This window comes from Acanthochromis polyacanthus, chromosome 7 (assembly GCF_021347895.1).
Source record: "Acanthochromis polyacanthus isolate Apoly-LR-REF ecotype Palm Island chromosome 7, KAUST_Apoly_ChrSc, whole genome shotgun sequence".
In the NCBI taxonomy this organism is placed as follows: Eukaryota; Metazoa; Chordata; class Actinopteri; family Pomacentridae; genus Acanthochromis; species Acanthochromis polyacanthus.
The window spans coordinates 14,749,471-14,768,410 of NC_067119.1; the positions used below are offsets into that span (position 1 = coordinate 14,749,471).

General features: G+C 39.0%; 3 protein-coding genes across 6 annotated transcripts in view; all 3 read left to right on the forward strand.

The window, feature by feature from the left end:
* Positions 1-11,393, forward strand: part of avp (arginine vasopressin) — a 57,381-nt gene extending 45,988 nt beyond the window's left edge. For 2 of the 3 annotated variants that reach the window (XM_051950280.1, XM_051950279.1), the window contains exons 3-4: positions 10,408-10,612; positions 10,735-11,393. In XM_051950280.1, the coding sequence (XP_051806240.1) occupies positions 10,408-10,612; positions 10,735-10,871 (342 nt within the window). In that variant the 3' untranslated portion in view covers positions 10,872-11,393. Of the gene's footprint in view, positions 1-9,335; positions 9,527-10,407; positions 10,613-10,734 lie in introns of those variants that run through there. The other variant, XM_022193653.2, reaches the window with a different exon arrangement.
* On the forward strand, positions 61-7,461 carry ubox5 (U-box domain containing 5). 2 transcript variants are annotated; one of them, XM_022193685.2, is made up of 7 exons: positions 61-1,116; positions 2,348-2,411; positions 3,134-3,235; positions 3,933-4,675; positions 4,798-5,420; positions 5,537-5,722; positions 6,917-7,461. In XM_022193685.2, exons 2-7 carry the CDS (start codon positions 2,358-2,360, stop codon positions 7,135-7,137), a joined length of 1,929 nt encoding a protein of 642 aa, XP_022049377.2. In that variant the 5' UTR covers positions 61-1,116; positions 2,348-2,357; the 3' UTR covers positions 7,138-7,461. The 2 variants fall into 2 exon arrangements, with proteins under 2 accessions (XP_022049377.2, XP_022049376.2); XM_022193684.2 differs by having other exon boundaries at positions 61-1,091.
* A 2,351-nt stretch (positions 11,394-13,744) lies between the features above and the next one.
* ccl27a (chemokine (C-C motif) ligand 27a) lies at positions 13,745-15,979 on the forward strand. The gene is made up of 3 exons (XM_051951274.1): positions 13,745-13,908; positions 14,451-14,565; positions 14,711-15,979. The coding sequence occupies exons 1-3, from the start codon at positions 13,845-13,847 to the stop codon at positions 14,817-14,819; spliced, it is 288 nt and encodes a 95-aa protein (XP_051807234.1). The 5' UTR covers positions 13,745-13,844; the 3' UTR covers positions 14,820-15,979.
* The last annotated feature ends 2,961 nt before the right edge of the window (positions 15,980-18,940 follow it).

The window sequence follows — 18,940 nt, forward strand, 5'->3', positions numbered from 1 at the left end:
GGATTTATTCTAGGCACAGTATCTTATATCACAGTGGTTTTCCAATATGGGGTTCAGAATTCCCTTCTGGAATAAATTAACAAGATGCAAGAAGGTTTTTGTTACATTTCTAATCACCTCTAAGAATTTTTTTTTTTTTTTAAATGGACAATTACTGGCCAGCGGTAGTAATAAAAGCAAATGATGCAGCACTGTAGAAACACTCCAATACAAGGTCAAATTGTACAGAAGTATTACAAGAGCATCAAAGGTGCGTTATGCAGAATGGTATTTACTGGTACATAATTGTACAGTACATCATGTCATCTAATCATTACAGTCACTATCAATACTAGAAAAAAGAGCAATAAGGATAATTCATAAAGCTGGTTGTGTAGATTACACAAATTCACTCTTCTTAAAATCAAAAATGCTAAAGTTTACTTACCTAGTTCATTTTCAAACAGCACTAACAACTAAACAAAAAAGAAACTCACTGAACGAAAACACACTTGGAGACAACTATTAAATCTAACACTCAATAAACTAAGCCAAAAAAACCCTAAAACGGTAAATCCTACAAATCTGGAGCAGAAATTATTAATCAAGGAAACAAGACAAAGTGAACAATTGAACTGACATATACTATGAGGATTGCAAACAGGTGAATTGAGTGAGCTAATTGCTGCAGCTGATTCAGGCAGACAGACAGACAGACAGACACAGAGATAAACAGACGCAGAAAGAGCGAGACAGAGGGACAGCATTGTTGACCCTCATGCGGAGGTGGAGATGCATCACTGAGAAGGGAAAGATGTAAAGTGTACTTGTATGTGCAGAAGGTAATTATGTGAAGCTAAAGTGTATAAACCGTTTACCTACAGTTATTTAAACTTTACAACGTTAAGAAACGCATACAAAGTCAACGGCAAAGCTCTTACATTAAACTATTCCCGCTTTATTTGTCAATACCTGTTGCATTTTGAAAACGAATTCGAGAGGTTTGTCCCTTCTCATCTTCCGTAGTTGCTGCTACCTAAGCTAGCTGATGGCTAGTAGTTACTTTCTAAAAATTAGTCAGAGCAGAGGAGGAAAATAAACTGTCAAAACTAGTAAGTGCATCAGCGAACTGGCAAAGTAAGCGTTTTTAGGTGCTTTAGTTTGCTAAAGTAATGTTTACACTGACAATCTTGTCAAACGTTATAGTTAATAGCTAACACAGTACTGCTAGCTACGAGCTAGCAGTGTAAACATGTAGTCATAAACTACTGTTAATTACAGCTAGCCAGGATGATGCCAAGCTTTGGAAGACAAAACACAATGTTTCACTGCTGACTTCTGTGCGAGTGTTTTCCCGTAATATTAATTACAGCATCACTGATTCTCCCTTTACAATTCAGTGTGTTTCACTGATGACATGAAACCTAGTAATTTCAAATGCTGTATAAGCAAGGAGCTAATAATACTTAGTTATTTGTTCAATGCATGCTAATGCGTTATTATTTTTAATATCGATGAGTCTGTCAGTTCGTTTTTCCCCACAAAAATGTCAGAAAATAATGAGGAATTGCAATCAGATCAAAGTTGCTCAAGCTGATGTCTTCAGGTTTTGTCTGACCACAAGTTCCAAGCACAAAGATACTCAGCTGACTACCAAATCTTCACACTGAAAAAGCTGAAAGCATTTGCCTAATGGACTAATTTTGTCGACTCATATTTTTGTTAATCTGATTCGTCCTATATTTTGTCTAGAAAATGTTTGGATATGTTTAATGATGTTCAGTTTACAGTGATACAAAACACACACATGCCATAAATCCTCACATGTGAAAAGCAGCAAGTACTTGGCATTTTCCTGTGATAAATCATGTAAATTGTTAAATATTTATCTGAATGGTAGCAAACTTCATGTCGATAGTCAGTTAATAGACTTTCAACGCTAGCCTTGGCGGCAGATTTTCAATTTAGGCTTTGTTTTTCTGTCTGAATTTCTGTATTTCTTGTTGGCATAGATCAACACATATTTTTATTGTGTTCATTGAAGTAGTAACTATTTCTGCAATGCGTCAAACTGTCTATCTTTCATTTTTTTCATGCTAGGGGTATTTACTACACAATAATACTGTGTGAGTGTATGTCCTTGAGCTTCCTGTTTAGAAATGTTTCAATGAGAAGTGAACTGGTCAGTCTGTTCAAGGCTGTTTTTTCACAAGTCCACATATCCTTAACCTGTAATTGCAAATACAAGAAATTAAATGAATTTACTTTCTGTAGCAGTGTTGAATGTAGTTTTTCCTTCATCTGTAAGCTCACTTCAAGTGACGCCTGGGAATTAGTGTCGCTCTAAAATGAGTGTGTGTCTTTCCAGGTTGGAGGATATGGTTGTGAATCTCTGTCTGCCACATTTTCATACAACAGCTCACTGCAATAAGGTGAGACACATCACATCAGTTGTATTCCATAACTGTGCTTTTCTTAGGCATTTTTTTAAATTTAACATATTCAGTGCTTTTACAGCAATTCCACTCATTTTAGTGCAGAGCATGTGACAAAACTGTTGTCAGCAACCGCGAATACTGACATCAAAACCTAATTTCAACACGAGTCATTTCTCATAACAGTACCGCTCATCCTGTTTTAATTTTAATAGGCTGCAGAATAGGTTGAATATGATTTGTGGTGAGCAGGAAGGTACAATGTACTCAGACACAAAGTGACACAAGGAGGAGATGGAGGATGCAGCGTAAAAAGACAGAAGCACAGGGACAAAATGGTGTGTGGGAGACTGAATCACAGCTGTCCTTGTTATGCTCTTTTATTGGTATTTTGTCATCTGATCATGGCTGTCCTTTCTCAACGCTTGGGATGAAAGATATAAAAACTTCCACTATAAAATTTTACTTTTTACTCTTGTACCTAATGTTGTCTTCTATATTGTCACCTCTCCTTTCATTTTTCTGTGTTTTCCGTTATGACTTTTGTGCTTGCATTTGAGAATTTGAGAAAATGTAAATGGCATTTTTGAGGTAGTTTCATGTCTACTGTCAGTAAAACGCAAAAAAATATAATGAAAATACATTTTGAAAGTATTTACTTTCAAGCTTTTACTAAAGTGCTAAAGTACATATTTGATTTTAATTTTTTTTAACTGCAGCTGTGTGCAGATGGCTACGATGTCACAAACCTTGTGTCAGCTGACCCTGCTCTCCGTAGGCGGGGTTTCAAATTGGAGTACTTCCTACGGCCACCTGTGCAGGTAGCATCCTCTACTTAAACACTACCATGCATAAGCAGAGTTTTTTGTTTGTTTTTTGCTGTAGATAAACAGGGATTAGACACACAGACAGCTGTTTGTTATAGTTGTGCTACATAATACTACTTTACTGTTTCCGTAGAGGATGCATCCAATTTATGCTCTCTAGATCAGTGTTTGTGTAGTTCCTGTATTCTCACTACTGCTCTAGTGGCATGGTGGATGTGCCACACAAATTAATTTTTTGTATAATTTTTTTTCTGATACAAGCCACATAACAAAAACTGCTCCTCAACATGTCAACATTAAAAACAAAATTTTATCGTATTATCACCCAAACTCTTTTTCCCTTGATATAATTAGCTAAAGAAAAGGAGTACTTAATGTTCACTCAGGCATACGACTGGTTTCAGTCTTTTCATCTAACTCTGCCAGAAAGTAATACTTGCTACTAACCTCAAATAAAAATGTTAAAATGTAGCTTGTGACAGACTATTGCAGGATACTTACTGTAAAATGATTGGCTTGCAGTCTTGAAAATATTTAACTTTTATTCAAGTTACCAACTTAAGATATGGGTGCTTTTGAAATAAAATCCAGTAGCTCTTCTGACTTTAACAACATTTGTACTATACTCATTGAATCCCTAGTAATATATGAATCCCTATAACTAATACTTTTTTTCGTTATTTCCTCTCAGGTGACATTAAAGTTTGGCTTCCAGGTGGAGCTGTGCAGGGTGGATGTGGAGCTGTGGCCCTGGGGTATGGATCGAGGACAGGCCTCCAAGAGACTGGAGATCAGCACCAGTTCTGATCCTCTACCTTCCACAGACCACAAACAGGTTCAGCAAAAGGAAAGAATGCAGGTGCAAGTGAAGGACCAGAGTGAACAGAACAGAGGAAAACATCAAAAGCGTGACAGTAAATCTAAGCAGAGTAGTGGCCACCAGTGGAGTCTTCAGGCCCAAAAGTGGGGGGAAGAGGCTCCAGGTGACTGTGCACAAAGAGGCCATGTTTTCAACTGCCAGTCCAACACAGAATCCAGCGATCCAGAGCCGGAGTTTAAACTAGTAGGGCGTTGTGAACTTAGGGAAGACACGCAAGTCTGTTTCGCACGTTCAAATTTTTGTCCGCGAGGCCCTTTCCTCTCCCTGCCTCCTCCACGGCCTGCAAACTGTCGGCAAGAGGAGCTGTGGAGTCGGGGTCTCCCTTCTCTTGGTGCTGTGACACAGCTCCGTGTCACTTTGCCGTTTGGCGGTGCTGCGTCTTCTCTTGGCTTGAAGGCTTTGGTTGTGTGGGGACAACCGGCTCGCTGCTGCCCTGCTGAAGAAGTGGAGAAGATTAAAAGAGTCCATGAGGCCAGTGCAAGACGGCTGCCACGACCTGCGTTTCCAGTCACGTCTGTCAGAGAGACCACACAACCGCCGCAAGCACCTCCGAGGTACGTACGGAATTTATGAGGCTTTGTTTGTAGATTTTTTTTCTGGTCTTTTCTGGTAATATAAAGTCTGCAACAATGCAATGCTGATAAATGTGTGCTCGATTTTTGTTTGAATCTGGCAGTTCTTCCATCCCAGAGGAATTCCTTGACCCGATAACACAGGAGGTGATGATGCTGCCCATGCTGCTGCCCAGTGGTGTGTCAGTAGACAACACCACTCTGGAAGAGCACCAGAAGAGGGAGGCAACTTGGGGTCGACCACCAAACGACCCCTTCACTGGTGTCCCGTTCACTTCCAGCTCCCAGCCTCTTCCTAACCCCCAGCTCAAAAGCCGCATTGACCAATTCCTCCTGCAGAAAGGGATGATGAGCAGGGACGGGATGCTGGGGAGACAAGAGCAGGGAGAGAATCCACAGGCCTCCAGACTTATAACCTCCAAGCTACACGGACAGTCCCAGAACTCTCCACATCCCTCTACATGCTCAATAGACAGTACTGCTATTCAATACAACGCAGACACCATTAACGTCAACACGGTTACGCAAATAGAAGGTGCTGAATCAGGACCTTCATCAGATTATAGGAGTCACATGTCTAGCACTCTTAGTACTGATGGTAAATCAGAGTTGGACAGAAGAAAGAAAAGCGCTCTGGGGGAAGTTTCCAGAGAATCAACAGAAGTGGTGACAGCTGAGAAACAACTACTACCTCAAACAAAAAGACCAAGAAAGGATTCCACTCCTGGTATGTATCACATGTTCTGCGAGAATAACATCTACAACCATTTTCTCAGTGTGCTTCTTTTCTCCTGCTAACTTCTCTCTTGTTCTCGTGATCTTTCCTCTGTCATACATCTTCAGCCCCCAACAGCAGCTCTCATGAGCAGCGTTTGTCAGCAAGTCTGGACGAGGCGCTCTTCTCTGCCCTGCAGGGTCGACCATCCTTCACCTCGAACTTGCCCCAGCAGAGGCAGCTTACTCCTGACCCTGAACCACTAAAAACCACCCAGCAGAGTCAGAGTTCAGGCTTTCCAGGCATGACTACAGGTGAGATCTAGTCCCTCTAAAACGCTGTAGGCGGTGCTTTACCCAATATGTTGTAAATTTAAAAATACTTTGGCACTGGAAACGTGTGTAGGCAGTTTCTTGAATCATCAGATGTGTTCAGTTTTGATTCATGACAGTTAGAAATACATTCAAGGGGCCACTCTGCAAAAATCAAGTATTTGAACTTCATTATAAATGTAGAATCCAAGTCATTGCAGAAGTTGAAGACACTTATGTATATATGTGTGTCCCAAGTTGAAAGCTTTAGGCTGGAGATATGCAAGTGCACGTTACTGCTACATTGCCTTGTAACATAAACATGAATAAATTCTGCTATTGCCCTGATGGTCACTGCAACAAAAGCTAAAACAATAATAGTAAGTCCTTTCCAAAGTAACCACTTGGTGACATACAGTCATAATGTGCTGCATTTCAGTCATTATTTAATATGTGTCTGACAACAAGACAGAAGAATATGCAAATGAAAACAGCTTTATTACAAATTCAGCTATATTAAAATACAGTATATATGAGTGCAGAGAGCTGGAGAGAAGCAAACAGGTGTAAATACTGGGAATTTAGGTTGTACAGAAGCATAATGGGTGCAGCACTGACCTGGTCAAAGCTAATGGCAGCATTAGCCTCATTAGCTGTACGACGCACTAACACTAAGGATTTTCCTCTCATTGTGGTGACATGGCCATCAATAATAAATCCACTGGATATTAAGTTCCTCAGGTGCTGGGAGTGCATGAAGATTCTTGTTTGCTCTTGCAGCCAACAGCAGAAGATTAGGTGTGTTTTACTCGTGGCTGAGTCATGTTAGTTAGCAGAAGCCGCTATAGATCTAGATTTGGATCGGTCTAGTTGTGGAGGGGTTTGAGGAATGGCAGAAGTAAACATCTCCATATCAAAGCAGCTTTTATTTTACACGTCCACATTTTTAACAACCGCAAAACACAATAAACATATAAAAAAGGATTTCACTAGTTTTACTCTGGTAGTTGCAAGCATAAGTGGAAATGTATTGGTGGATTTATTATCGAAGCATTCTGGGAAATGTAGGAAACAAACCACTTCATTTACACCATAAATGCAGAAGAACTCCTCAAATGTATTACAACAAATAAATGCACCCCCTTATAACTGTGTACAAGACTGTAAATGAGGATTTTTTTCACCCTTGTTTGCCAGGTGAGAAGACCTGCTTTGCCTGTTTCTCTTCCATCTCCGCTTACTCCACAACAGCATCATCCATCTACCGCCTAACCTGCGGCCACTTCCTGTGCCGTGCCTGTCTGCAGAGGGAATCAAAACCGCCAAAGTCTGCCACTAAACCAGCATCCAGTCCCATCTGCTGTCCAACCTGCCAAAGCTCGACCCCACGCAGCCACATCATACGTGTGCATCGCTGACAGATGGCTTAAGCAGCAAACTGACTGTAAACAATAGAGAAACATGGCAAGTTAGTACCCCAGATGTTTTTGTAGAATAAAATAAGAAACACATTTACAATTGAAAGAGCAGGCCCTAGATTGGTCTTATTTATAGATTATTTACTTTGTTTGACTCTACCTCCATTCCTCCTTTGGATAAAAATCACATCATTCCACACGTCACACTGATATTTGTCAGATTGTACTGTAACAGCAGTTATAACATTCATCCCAAATGTCTCATTTCCAGTGTTATTTTGTAAGACCTTTGCATTAAATCTTACTAAACATCTGTTAAAGGCACCACAAGTCCTGTAATGTTTTTTTCTTGAAGCCGTGACATCACAAAAATCAGATCACACAGCCTCTGCTTGAGCAGCAGCTCTGACTAAAAGACATCACTGAACGGAAAGACCTTTACAAACAGTGTAAAAAAAAAAAAACACATATGTAAACTGTTGTTCTCTTCCCTTCCGCCTCCTCACTCGTTCTTTTCTTAGCAGGCTGAAGTGTACTTGCAGCCTTGGTTTTGCAGTCTTTGTACTGACCCTGGATTTGTGTTGAGGATGCACAAAGAAAAGGTTGGGGGACAAACGCAGCGAGAGCAAGAAACCACAAGCATTTAGGTGGGAAATGAGTCGACCCAAGGCTGTGTGGTCATTACGAAGAAGCAGACAGGGTCCCACTCAGCAAATCAGGTTGCGTCCTCGTGTCCTGCTCTTCGTGCTCAGCATTGGGCCTCACCTTCTTCTCTTTTCTTGCCTTATGAGGATAAATGCTGGCACAAGGTGTAATGATAAGAACCTCTTGGAACTCGCGCATCATGTCCTACTTTTTAATATGTACTTCTATGATGGTGCTCAACAATATGACCTCTTTGTGTAACTGCTTTTACCACTTTTTCTTGTTTTCCTTTAAGTAGCAGTGTAACAGTGAGAATGGATGTATGGAAGAGGCTACAAGTCCTCCAGAGTGTCCCTGCCCACCTATTCATCTTCTGCCTTTTAGCACTTCACCCTAATTGCCTTTACAAGCACGAGTTACGGCGCACAAAAGGGTTAAACAGAGAAAAGTCAGGTAAACAGTCTTTATTGGGCTTCACTATAACAAAACAGAATAATTTGTGTGTTGGTTTCCTTGACGACATTAAGCTTAACCAAGGTCGTGATCCTGTATCCGCTCAGTAAGCAAAAACCGGAATCGGGTGTTCTGCATGTACAATGAAGACATCGGCTTCAATTTTTCAGCTACAGGTTGTAAATAAAGCATTTAAATGACAGTGAATCAGGCTGAATGTTGGGCTCATATTAAACATGGCCTCTATTTGTCAAAGTGACTGACTGTACATTTATTTGACTTTGGTTAGGTTGTACAAGTTTGACTAAATCCTGATTTCATTTTTATTCCATCATTCAGGATTTGTGGCAGATGTCAGGACTTATCTCTGTGTGTGGAAAGAGAAAACTTCCTATTTCTTGTTAAGAGAGTACAGTAATGTTTAATCAGATCTTATTTTCTATTTATTGCAGGATCAGGTTTGAATGCTGTGATTCTAATTAACAAACTCCTTCACACCTTAACCTGCTGCCTCTGCTGCTCATTTTTTTATTTGTCATTTACTTGTTAATCAGCATCACAACAGCTAATTGGGCAGATCCAATCGTGAGCATGCAACAATACACAGCTGAAAATATGTTTATCTGAAATGCTAATCTTGTTTTGCTCATTAATATTTTTAGGTTGCATCTGGGGGATAATTTGTGTGACCTGGAGGTTGTCATGATGCTGCACAGTCAAAAATGTCCACAGCTTGACAGCTAAACGGTGCCTGATGATCTTGAAATGTTCCTTATCATCGCTGTAAATCTAATTAGTTGTTCACAAACTCCAATTAGTCGGTCAGATGCCATTTTTGGTGCGTCTCGCTGAAATTATTCCAAAGAAGTTATTAGACATACACGCGACGCATGTGCTGAATACAGAAGAGGCATCTTGTGGCGTCGTGGCTGTTTTGTCGTGTAGATTTGTTAGATGGCACAAATCCCATGCACAGACACATCTGCGCGCACGGCCGTGGCCTTCGGCCGCGCGTGTGCGTAAAGAGCGCGACGGTACAACACTGACGTCAGGAATCAATCGGCTTTGTCCGATCATGTCCATCGGCTTATAAATGGTGACTGATAGCAGTCGGACACCACATCGGCGGAGGACATTTAGGTGCACGGCGCTCACTCCGTAACCAGCAGCGATGCATCACTCCTTGTTCCCCATGTGCGTCCTGGGACTTCTTGCCCTTTCCTCTGCCTGCTACATCCAGAACTGCCCCCGAGGAGGGAAGCGAGCGCTGCCGGAGACTGGGGTCAGACAGGTGAGGACAAGTGTTCCCTGTTTATTCTGCCGGGAAGTCACAAATTTTTGTTTAATCCTTTTGGAAAGTCTTTCCAAACTTTTTCCTATTTGCAGAAAATACTATTTAAATTATCTATGCAAAATAAGAAAGGCGACATGTATGACATTAAGGGAATTTTAGGTACAAAACATTGGAAGTGTAATAGTGCAAGTAATCTACCTGGTTTATTCTACTAGTTTGAGTTAAAATGTTTATATAACAATCCTGTCATTTTACTTTAATAAAACATGAATAAAAATGATGGCTACAAGATTTTGAAGAACTAAATAGCATTATCTTTTTCTTTCCTTTTTAAAATAAATTGTTCTAAATTTGGCATTTTTAACTTGAATTGTTTTATAATTCTCTAATTCTCACATTTTCTAATATAAAGGCAAGACAATGAACATATCAGAAATCTATATGAATTTGTATTGAAGTGTGATTTGACCAATAGAAATAATTCAATTAAAAACTATTCTTTAATTAATAATTAGTTTTTCAGGCTTAAACAGTGATCCACGAAACAGGATGACTCTTCTTTCATATGCATTCAAAAACGTATCATTGCTACAAAAATCTATTATATAAAGTGTGTTATTATACATATTTATCATACCACCTAATTAATGCTTAAATTTGCTAAACTGCTGCTGTTTTTGAACCAGAAATGTTTTATTACCAAGTAGATTTTCACATGGGAATATGACTTGATGTTTTTCTTGCATAACGGTAAACAGTAACTTTTAGATTTTAAAAGTGTTGCCAGTCAGCAGACAGTTAGTGCTGCAAGACAAAAAACAAATGTGCTATTAAAATGAAATTGTCTCTTGCTTAAAATCTATTCAATTTTCTTCCAGTGCATGTCCTGTGGCCCTGGAGACAGGGGCCGCTGCTTCGGCCCCAGTATCTGCTGTGGGGAGGGTCTCGGCTGCCTGCTGGGCTCCCCAGAAACAGCTCACTGTGTGGAGGAGAACTACCTGCTGACTCCCTGCCAGGCAGGAGGACGACCCTGCGGATCTGAGGGAGGACGCTGCGCTGCTTCAGGACTCTGCTGCAACTCTGGTACAGTCTGCTCTGATTTTGGCTTGTGTTTAGTGCAGTTATTAGGTGTAATAAGGTGTGACTTTATCCCTGTTCAAGATGTAAATGAAGTCTCTCCTCTCCTCCCCTCTCCTCCCTGTCAGAGGGCTGTGTGGTGGACTCTGACTGCCTGGGGGAGACAGAGAACACAGATCCAGCTCACGGCTCTGCCAGGAGTTCACCTACAGACCTGCTGCTGCGTCTGCTGCATGTGGCCGCCAGAGGACAGGATGAGTACTGATGCTGTATTTGTGGGCGTCCCTCTACTCCTCGGGGCCTGGAGCTGTAACAGAAATGAAGACCATCCTCGTTCCACCATAAGCCTCAAGATCTGAACTCTGAAACAAAAGCCAAGTCAAGCTTTGTCTCTGAACCACTTTTGCAGTGCTGTTCTGTTTCTGTTTGAACTATCTTCAACTTGTTTTTGATTAGCTACTTATATACAAATCCTGGAGGAGAAGAATCACAATAATGGGTGTGAAATTAGTAGATTTCATGTTTGTTCCCACTTCTAAAACTGTATATACTAATGCACATACTGTAAACAAAGTTTATTCTCTATGAGGGCAGACCTCAGAGCTCCAATTCAAATAGTTTCTAAAAGTTCTATCTGAAAGCACTGTAAATAAGTCAGATATTGAAGATTGAGGTTGGTGTAGAGACTCATGTAGAACAGCTGAATGCTTGAGCAGTCACTTCTTGTGTAGTAGAAATATTGTACATTGAAAATAAGAGAAATAATACAGAATGTATCACTGCCAAAGGCTTCTGTTGTTTGTCCTCATGATGGGTTCGGCTCAAGTTGTTTATCTGCTCGAGTGAGTTTGTGTGTGAGAGTGAGAAAAGGTGAGTGGGAGTGAAAGGAAAGGAATGTGTATTTAACCACCACAGATACTACCTCTGAGAAAGCAGCCATAATAAACATTGCGGTTTAACCAGTTTCAGTCACTATACAAAAGATTTATGGAGAAGTCAGGCACACACATTAGTGGATGCACCAATTACATGAACTGACAATGGTAATGTGGAATTAGTTCATTAATCTCATTAAAACATACAACTTTCACTTATGTGTATCAACATGCCCAGTTTGTATTGATGAACAAAAATAAATTATAGTCTTCGTATCCGTTTGTGGGCGATGACTGAAAGCTAATGCTGACAGAATGTGTGTGATGACAGTTAGTGTGTGTTGTGTGTTCCAGATCCAGCTGGAACCAGATAAAAGATCTCCTAGGTTTGACAGTTGTATGATTTGAATGATTCAGTACCTGGCAGGCATTACAGAAAGCTTGAGTTTCATCTTTACAGAAATTAGTTTCAATTCTGACACATGCATCTTGTGTTTCCTTTCGATTTCAGAATTCATCATAGAACATTGTATAAGGAATGGTTTCTGGATCGCGTTGCTATCTGGCCGAAGTGATGCAAATTGTAAACGAAAACAAGATCATCTAACATATTCAAACCCATAATGTGGCAACTTACAGTAAATAACTTGGAATAGTAGCACTATTTGGGGTACATCTTTGCAAATTTGTTTTAATGTTAATCATTTACTGGTGAAATATTTTCCGACAATTTCTGCAAAACTTAGTGCAACCAAGCAGCCATTTTGAAATGCAGCAAAAAAGAGAAAATACAGTGAAGCAGTGGTCAGCTGGTCTGTCAGCCTCTCTAGTCCAGACTGAAATATGTCCATAAGTATCTGATTGATCGCTATGAAATTTTGTACAAATATTTTTGCTTCCAAGACAGTGAATGTTTTTGACTGCAGTCCTTCCCAGGTCTTTACCTCTAGTTCCCCCAGCAGGTCAGATGTTTCATTTATCTTGTGAAATGTCTTAACAGCTACTAGACGGGCCCACAATTTTACATATGTGGTTCCATGATAACGCATCTTGATTACTTTTTTTTTTTAGTCTTAGTCTTGTAAACTGGAACAACATTCTCACAATGCTGTCTCTGCAGTCAAACCAGACCACAGTGGCTTGTTTTAAAGACCAAAGTAAATCCATCCATCCACATCCATTATCATGTCAAAGGGTGTCAAACCAGAGCATTACGTCTTTGTTAAACTGGTTTAGACAAGAGGGAAAGAAAACAACATAAATCAAAGCATTGTGATTGGACAGCTTTACGTTAAACTGGGTATTAAGTGTTTCATAATCAAACGTTGAAAGAGGCTAACTAATCACCAGCCAGACACAGTTTTCTTTCACTGTCACTTTTTCCTCACCAACACTCCCCATTTCAGCATAAACAGCCAAGAAATCAGCCTGTCATTTATGGCACCAGAAAAATTTCCCTGGGGAACAGTTTGTTGGGATTTTTTTCCCTAATAATTATATTGTATGGTTGCACGCTCAGATAAATTGCACAACATGTGACAGAAGTTTGGACGCCACACCTGAACAGTACACACAATGAACTTTTCCACTAAAAGTATTTGTGAACCTATAGCTGCCAAATGAGAGATTTCAAATGCTCTTGATGTTCTCTTTCTCTCTTGATGAACCTTTTTTTTTTTTTTTTGCATGTGTGCTTAAAGAACTGACTCATCTGCGGAGAAAGACGGCCTCCTTGCTTCTGGGCAAAAGTTTGCTGTTTCAGGTGGAGACACTCAACGCTCATTACTCAACTACTGCAATACTTAACAGCTAAATTCAACACTAAAACACTGTTATTGAGTTTTGCACGAATCACACATACTTGTCTCAAAATTTTAAATATAAAATGAGATTTTCAGCTTTCTCTTGACCTAAATTGTGTGAGGGATGACCTGTCTCCTCTCTTTCGTGACGCTGGGTGTGACACTTGTAGAGCTCTCAGCCGGTATCCATCAATCAAGTGAGACCCAGTCAAAAGAGTAGTCATTAAACGTGCTGGAGCTTGTCTGGAGTGGAGCACACCTGGATCACAAGCTCGACCTGCACCCGCAACTCCAACAAAGAGTCATCGTAAAAAAAAAAAAAAAAAGAAAAAGAAAGTAAAATTTCTGTTAATAATTACTTGTAAACTTAACGTGTCATCACTAGTTAATCACCTCCGATGCCGTCAGCTACATGTGACATTCGAAGAGATGCTGGCTGGTTTGAATGCATGTTCCCACACTTGCCACACTTGAAAGAGGGCGGGTGGGTTCACGTGTGTGGATGCACATTAGTATTTAAACGACAAAGGCAGATTTCCTCCCCACAGTTGAGCTGCAATCATGGACCTGAAAGTTGTGCTTGTGATTGTCTGTCTCTATGCTTTGGCCATCACGTTCACCGAAGGTAAGGACCCACATCTCATGACAAACACATGCTTGAACTGAGAGGACACTGAATCAGTTTTGTCTTATTAGGAGGGTCTCACATTAGAGTACATTCAGATTTTTAGAGTTGTTGGGGGTAAATGTGCGGGTGTGTGGTAACCGTATATCGTTGTGATGCAAAGAAGTACAAATTTTAAGTGTTTTCACATGTTATTGAGTTGATATTCATGTTTTTTAAGCCTCTAAAAGTTAAATAAGCATGTGTTGTGGGATGTCAGTATTAGAGGCAAAAACTATTCCGATTAAACCTGTCTCTGCATGCTAACCTTTAACTCACACTTCTTGTGTGTTTCACCCTACCATGCAGTCACTATTGTACAACTTTGCTCATTAGTTCTTTTCAAAAGAAAAGTCAGCAACTGCAGTTCCAAAGTTTCTTGTTAGAGCACCGATTCCATGCAGACACAGTTTAGTCAACAGGCAAATTTCAGTATGTAGTGTTGCTAATCAATACTTTCTTCTTTTCAACATCTTCCATTTGATCTTGGTTTCACATTGCAGGCATCCCAAAATGCTGCATCAGAACAAAGAAGAGCGTCTCAACAAAGACGCTGATGAAAGTTGAAAGGTTCGAGATGCAGACCAGCAGCGGTGCCTGTGACATCCCTGCACTGGTGTAAGTTGTGAAAATGAACAGTTTCCTATTAATCGTATCAATAGTCATCCATTTTCTGCAAACTCTGAACTTAGGCTCACATGTTTGTTCATTTTAACGGTGCTGTTATGTCAAACTGTAATGCCCTTTCCTTGTGGATCCACAGACTGTACATAAAAAATCAAAAGAATCCCATTTGTGCTCCTCCCAAGATGAAGACACGTGTGATGGTATATTGGCACAGGATGAAACAGAGCAGACAGAAATCAGAATGAAACACCTCTTCTCCATATACCAGTGTATCCCGTTTCCAAGTGGGGTTCAATTTTCATGTTTTTAAAACAACTGATCTACTTTTCTAACTCTGTAAGGGGAAAGTAACGTTACTTTAAAGTACTTTTTATGGACAAAATTATATGATTCTGTTAAAATCAACTGTCTGAAACACTGTTTACATGTTATGGCATCAATAATTACTAATACTTCTACCTAAATGTATTTTTCAACGAGGTTTTTGGGTTTAATGGGTTATTTTATAATGCAGTATGCCAGTATTGCTTGCAGTAATGATGTGAATGTACTTCAACTGTAATACAATCCAAAAAAAGAGAGAAATCCTCTGTAAATTGTGATTCATGTGTTGTTTTACCTTGTTTTGTTTTTTTGTGCTCCTGTAGATGTCTTAGCTATCGGCAGAGAAAAGCTTTGACAGAAACTAATGTTGGCAAACAATATTCAGACATTTCAGAAATAAAGAAAAGTTTTTTTAAAAAAAAAAGTAGACATCAAGGACATTCATTAGTGTTGGTTGCTTTCTGATGAGAGCAAGAAATTCAGTCAGAATTCAAGCAAAATTACTGAATCTAATTTATATCTAGCTATAAGAAATACTGGAACGTTTACATCTAGTCATATGGAGACAGTGATCTTTGACATAAACTATTTGTGATCAACTGATGAAAAAGAAAATTAACTTTATATGTACTCGAGGAATCTTATAAAACACTGTTGGTACACTGTTGAATGTTTATAAAAGTGAAAGTAAAATGGACTTCCCTTGTTCCATCTTGCCCTCTGATGATCAAAAGCCAGAGCCTGCTCTCTCCTTTGTCATGACTAATCCCACAGAGACAAGCTGCCACACATAGCCTGTAAAACCTTTCGCAATGCTTCACTGAGCTCTTTAATTTGATTGATTCGGTAGCAATCCACATTGACTGATTTGTTTGAAAAGCTAAGACAAAGAGCCGGAAAAACTTTAAACCCCTGTAAATGTCACCGAAGATCTTCTTTGTGTGTTTCTGATGGATAATGTTTTGAGTTTGGTCATTTTCCTTTTATATTTAAAGCGAAATATTGTACTCAAACACATTTCAAGCATCTTTTTTGATTCTGACAAAGTGAATATATAAATAAAATCCAATATATTATCACATTTTTGGCATGAAATTCTTCATTTCCTTCACCATTCTTCTGAAAATACTTATGTCTGGGATTGTGGGGCAATGAAAATCAAAAATAAAATCATACAAGACCAAAACAAATCAGACAACCGAGCAACAGCGATTTGAATGATAGTATTCTGCAACACTGAGCGCAGAAAAGTGAGGAATGTATTCTTATTCTTCATTTAAAAAATGCAATATATTTTAGGCTTAGCACCCACAGTAGCCTCTGAACCATTAGTCACCTACTTTTATGTAAATCATTACTGTAATTTCTGCTACTACACTACAAACATCATAAATTAGTTCTGAACTTCACAGGCACTGGTGACAAAACCCAAGTTATGAAGCAGTTATGATAGGGAATTACTCATCTGTTAAAAGTGGGAGGGAAGCATATCCTCTAAGTCTCTCTGTTAATGAAATTGTGCCTTTTAAGTCACTCTTAAAAGCTCGCACATACTTTCTCATGGAATGTCCTCAAGTCACAGGAGGTTTTTCTAGTGCTGGTTAGTCAGAGCATCCTGCAGGTAAACAGATTTCAACCTACCCAAACCGTTTATATAGCACGAGTAGCATCTTATTTAATTTGATCAAAACCACACAGTTAACAAGATAATTAGGACCAATCACATCAGAATCACTATCAGAAAACATACTGAGACAATAAGCAATAGGGTGTCAGATGAGGCAACCGAGGAAGTTACGATAACACTCACAGAAAAAACTTGTCCCTGCTGAACACAGTTGAACTTCTGCCCACAACTTAATCCGCTACCAGAATTCTCCAGGCGCTGATCCTTCAGCAGTCAAGCTGTCAGAAGAGTTTGGCTGACGCTCATCTTTCTAAAATGGAGACAATATGTGGGAAACTTGATCCACAGGGGATCAGTTTTCATTCATTTGTAGTGAAAAACAAGAAGATGTGTTATGTAAGAGAGAATTTACAGAGTGGACTTGCACAAACAATTTTAAACTGCCGAATGTAAAGTCAGAAAAGAAGATTTTTTCTGTGTTCACCTAATGATCAGTTCTGACAAATGGTTGAAAAACCATGAAGACTGATGCAGTCTTATAGCACCATCTTGTGGAACATTTTAACAATGCAGGGAATGTTCACAAAACACTGGATACCAGTTTCTAAACGTTCTAATAATATTTTAAAGAAAAACTTTAAGTGAAATTCTCAAATAACATTTTGAGGATGCTTTCAGTTTAAAATGATTTAATCTAACCTTTGAACTGCAACATTCAGAGGGTGTTCTGAGGATGTTGTTACACCCCCAGATTATGTTATAAGATAACAAAGACCATTCACATTGCAACATTAACACCTTTTGAGACCTGAAATGACAGAATGTTTTTTTTTAATAAATTACTTCTTTTTGCCTGTGAGAGTCCATTTGGGAAAGCTGACAAATTAAGAAAGGTTTTTTTTTTTTTAAAGGCACAGTGTTACATGACAACAATTAAAAACATTCTCAAGGTAACATTCAGAAAATGTTTCATGAATGTTAGGGCCAAATGTTTTAACACAATTAACAAAAGCAGCTTAACATTATCATCACAAAGGATCCTTATAATGTTTTGTAAGAACACCCACCTATCTTCTTCAGCAAAGTGTTTTCCTATCAGCATATTAATCTCAATGCAACTGTTCATTGCAGATCTACTGATAAATACATGTTGAAAACCCCAGTTAGACTGCTGATTACATCAAAACTCATTCATGTGAAGCAATTTGTCTTGGTAGATTAATCGATTCAGCACACCTTAGCAGACGGTTACAGAGAACATGTTTTGCCTACTTGCCCGCTGAAGCGTAACAACTACTTTTGCATGTCTGACAGTGTTTAACTTGGCATAGCTGTCAGACAGCTCTTCAATCTAAAGCCAAGCAGAACTGTTTCACACGACAGCAAGTCATTTAATTAGTAAAACACATTCTTGAACAGTGGTGTGAATCCAACAACATACAGTAATGTGTCAGTGCGTAAGATAGGAGTCAGTCTTTAATATTGTGCTTTTTATCTTTTTTGACTAAAAGAATGTAATCTGCTTGTATGGCCACTCATACACCTGTACCCTTTATCTAAAGCAAAAAAACTCTGCAGGTCAAAAGACACAGGTCATACGCACTTATCCTGCAGAACACTGTTAGAGCCTGTCTGTGTTTTAACAGCAGCCAAACCTGGACTAAAGTCTGCATTTGTAGCCTACAGATTACATTTATTCAGATGGTCATGGTACCAAAAACATGCTGTGTTGTCAATATTACAGCCACATCACAACACAGTTTACCCAAATAGACTACTTTGAAGCACTTCATAAACCTTACACATATGCATTTTAAAGGAAAACATGCATCTGGCAGCTGAACTTTAAGTTTTTGCACACAAATTTACGACTAGCTAATAGAAAGAATTTGCTGTAGCTCAAAATAGTATTTCTATTTCTTTCATTTATTCGAGATTATTCCAAATTTTTTTTTGCAAAAGCAGCAGAACAATAATAACAGCAGCAAAGGAATCTCACCTCAATATGCATTAAATGCACATACAAAAGTCATAAACCTGCACAAGCAAACAAACCACCTCCTGACACAGGTGCTAAAGGACACTTGTGTTTATTCAACCCCGACTGAGAGAGAGAAAGGCAAGTTATAGCCACAAAGTTAGCTGACTGTTTAAGTGTTGTAAAATTAGATTCATCAACACAATCATTTGAGATTAACAACACCTGTATTTTACAATAATAATGTCTGCTTATTTCCTTAATAAACTCTCTCTACGGCCTTTGATTAAACCTTTGAAGTTGATCTATTTGAAATTCTGAAAAAACGCAAGTACAATACTAACATTGAAATACATTGTGAAATAATACATTAAAACAATTAAAATACAATTAAACTCTGTACATCTTAATTTCAAAGTGTGTGTTTTGTTTATGCT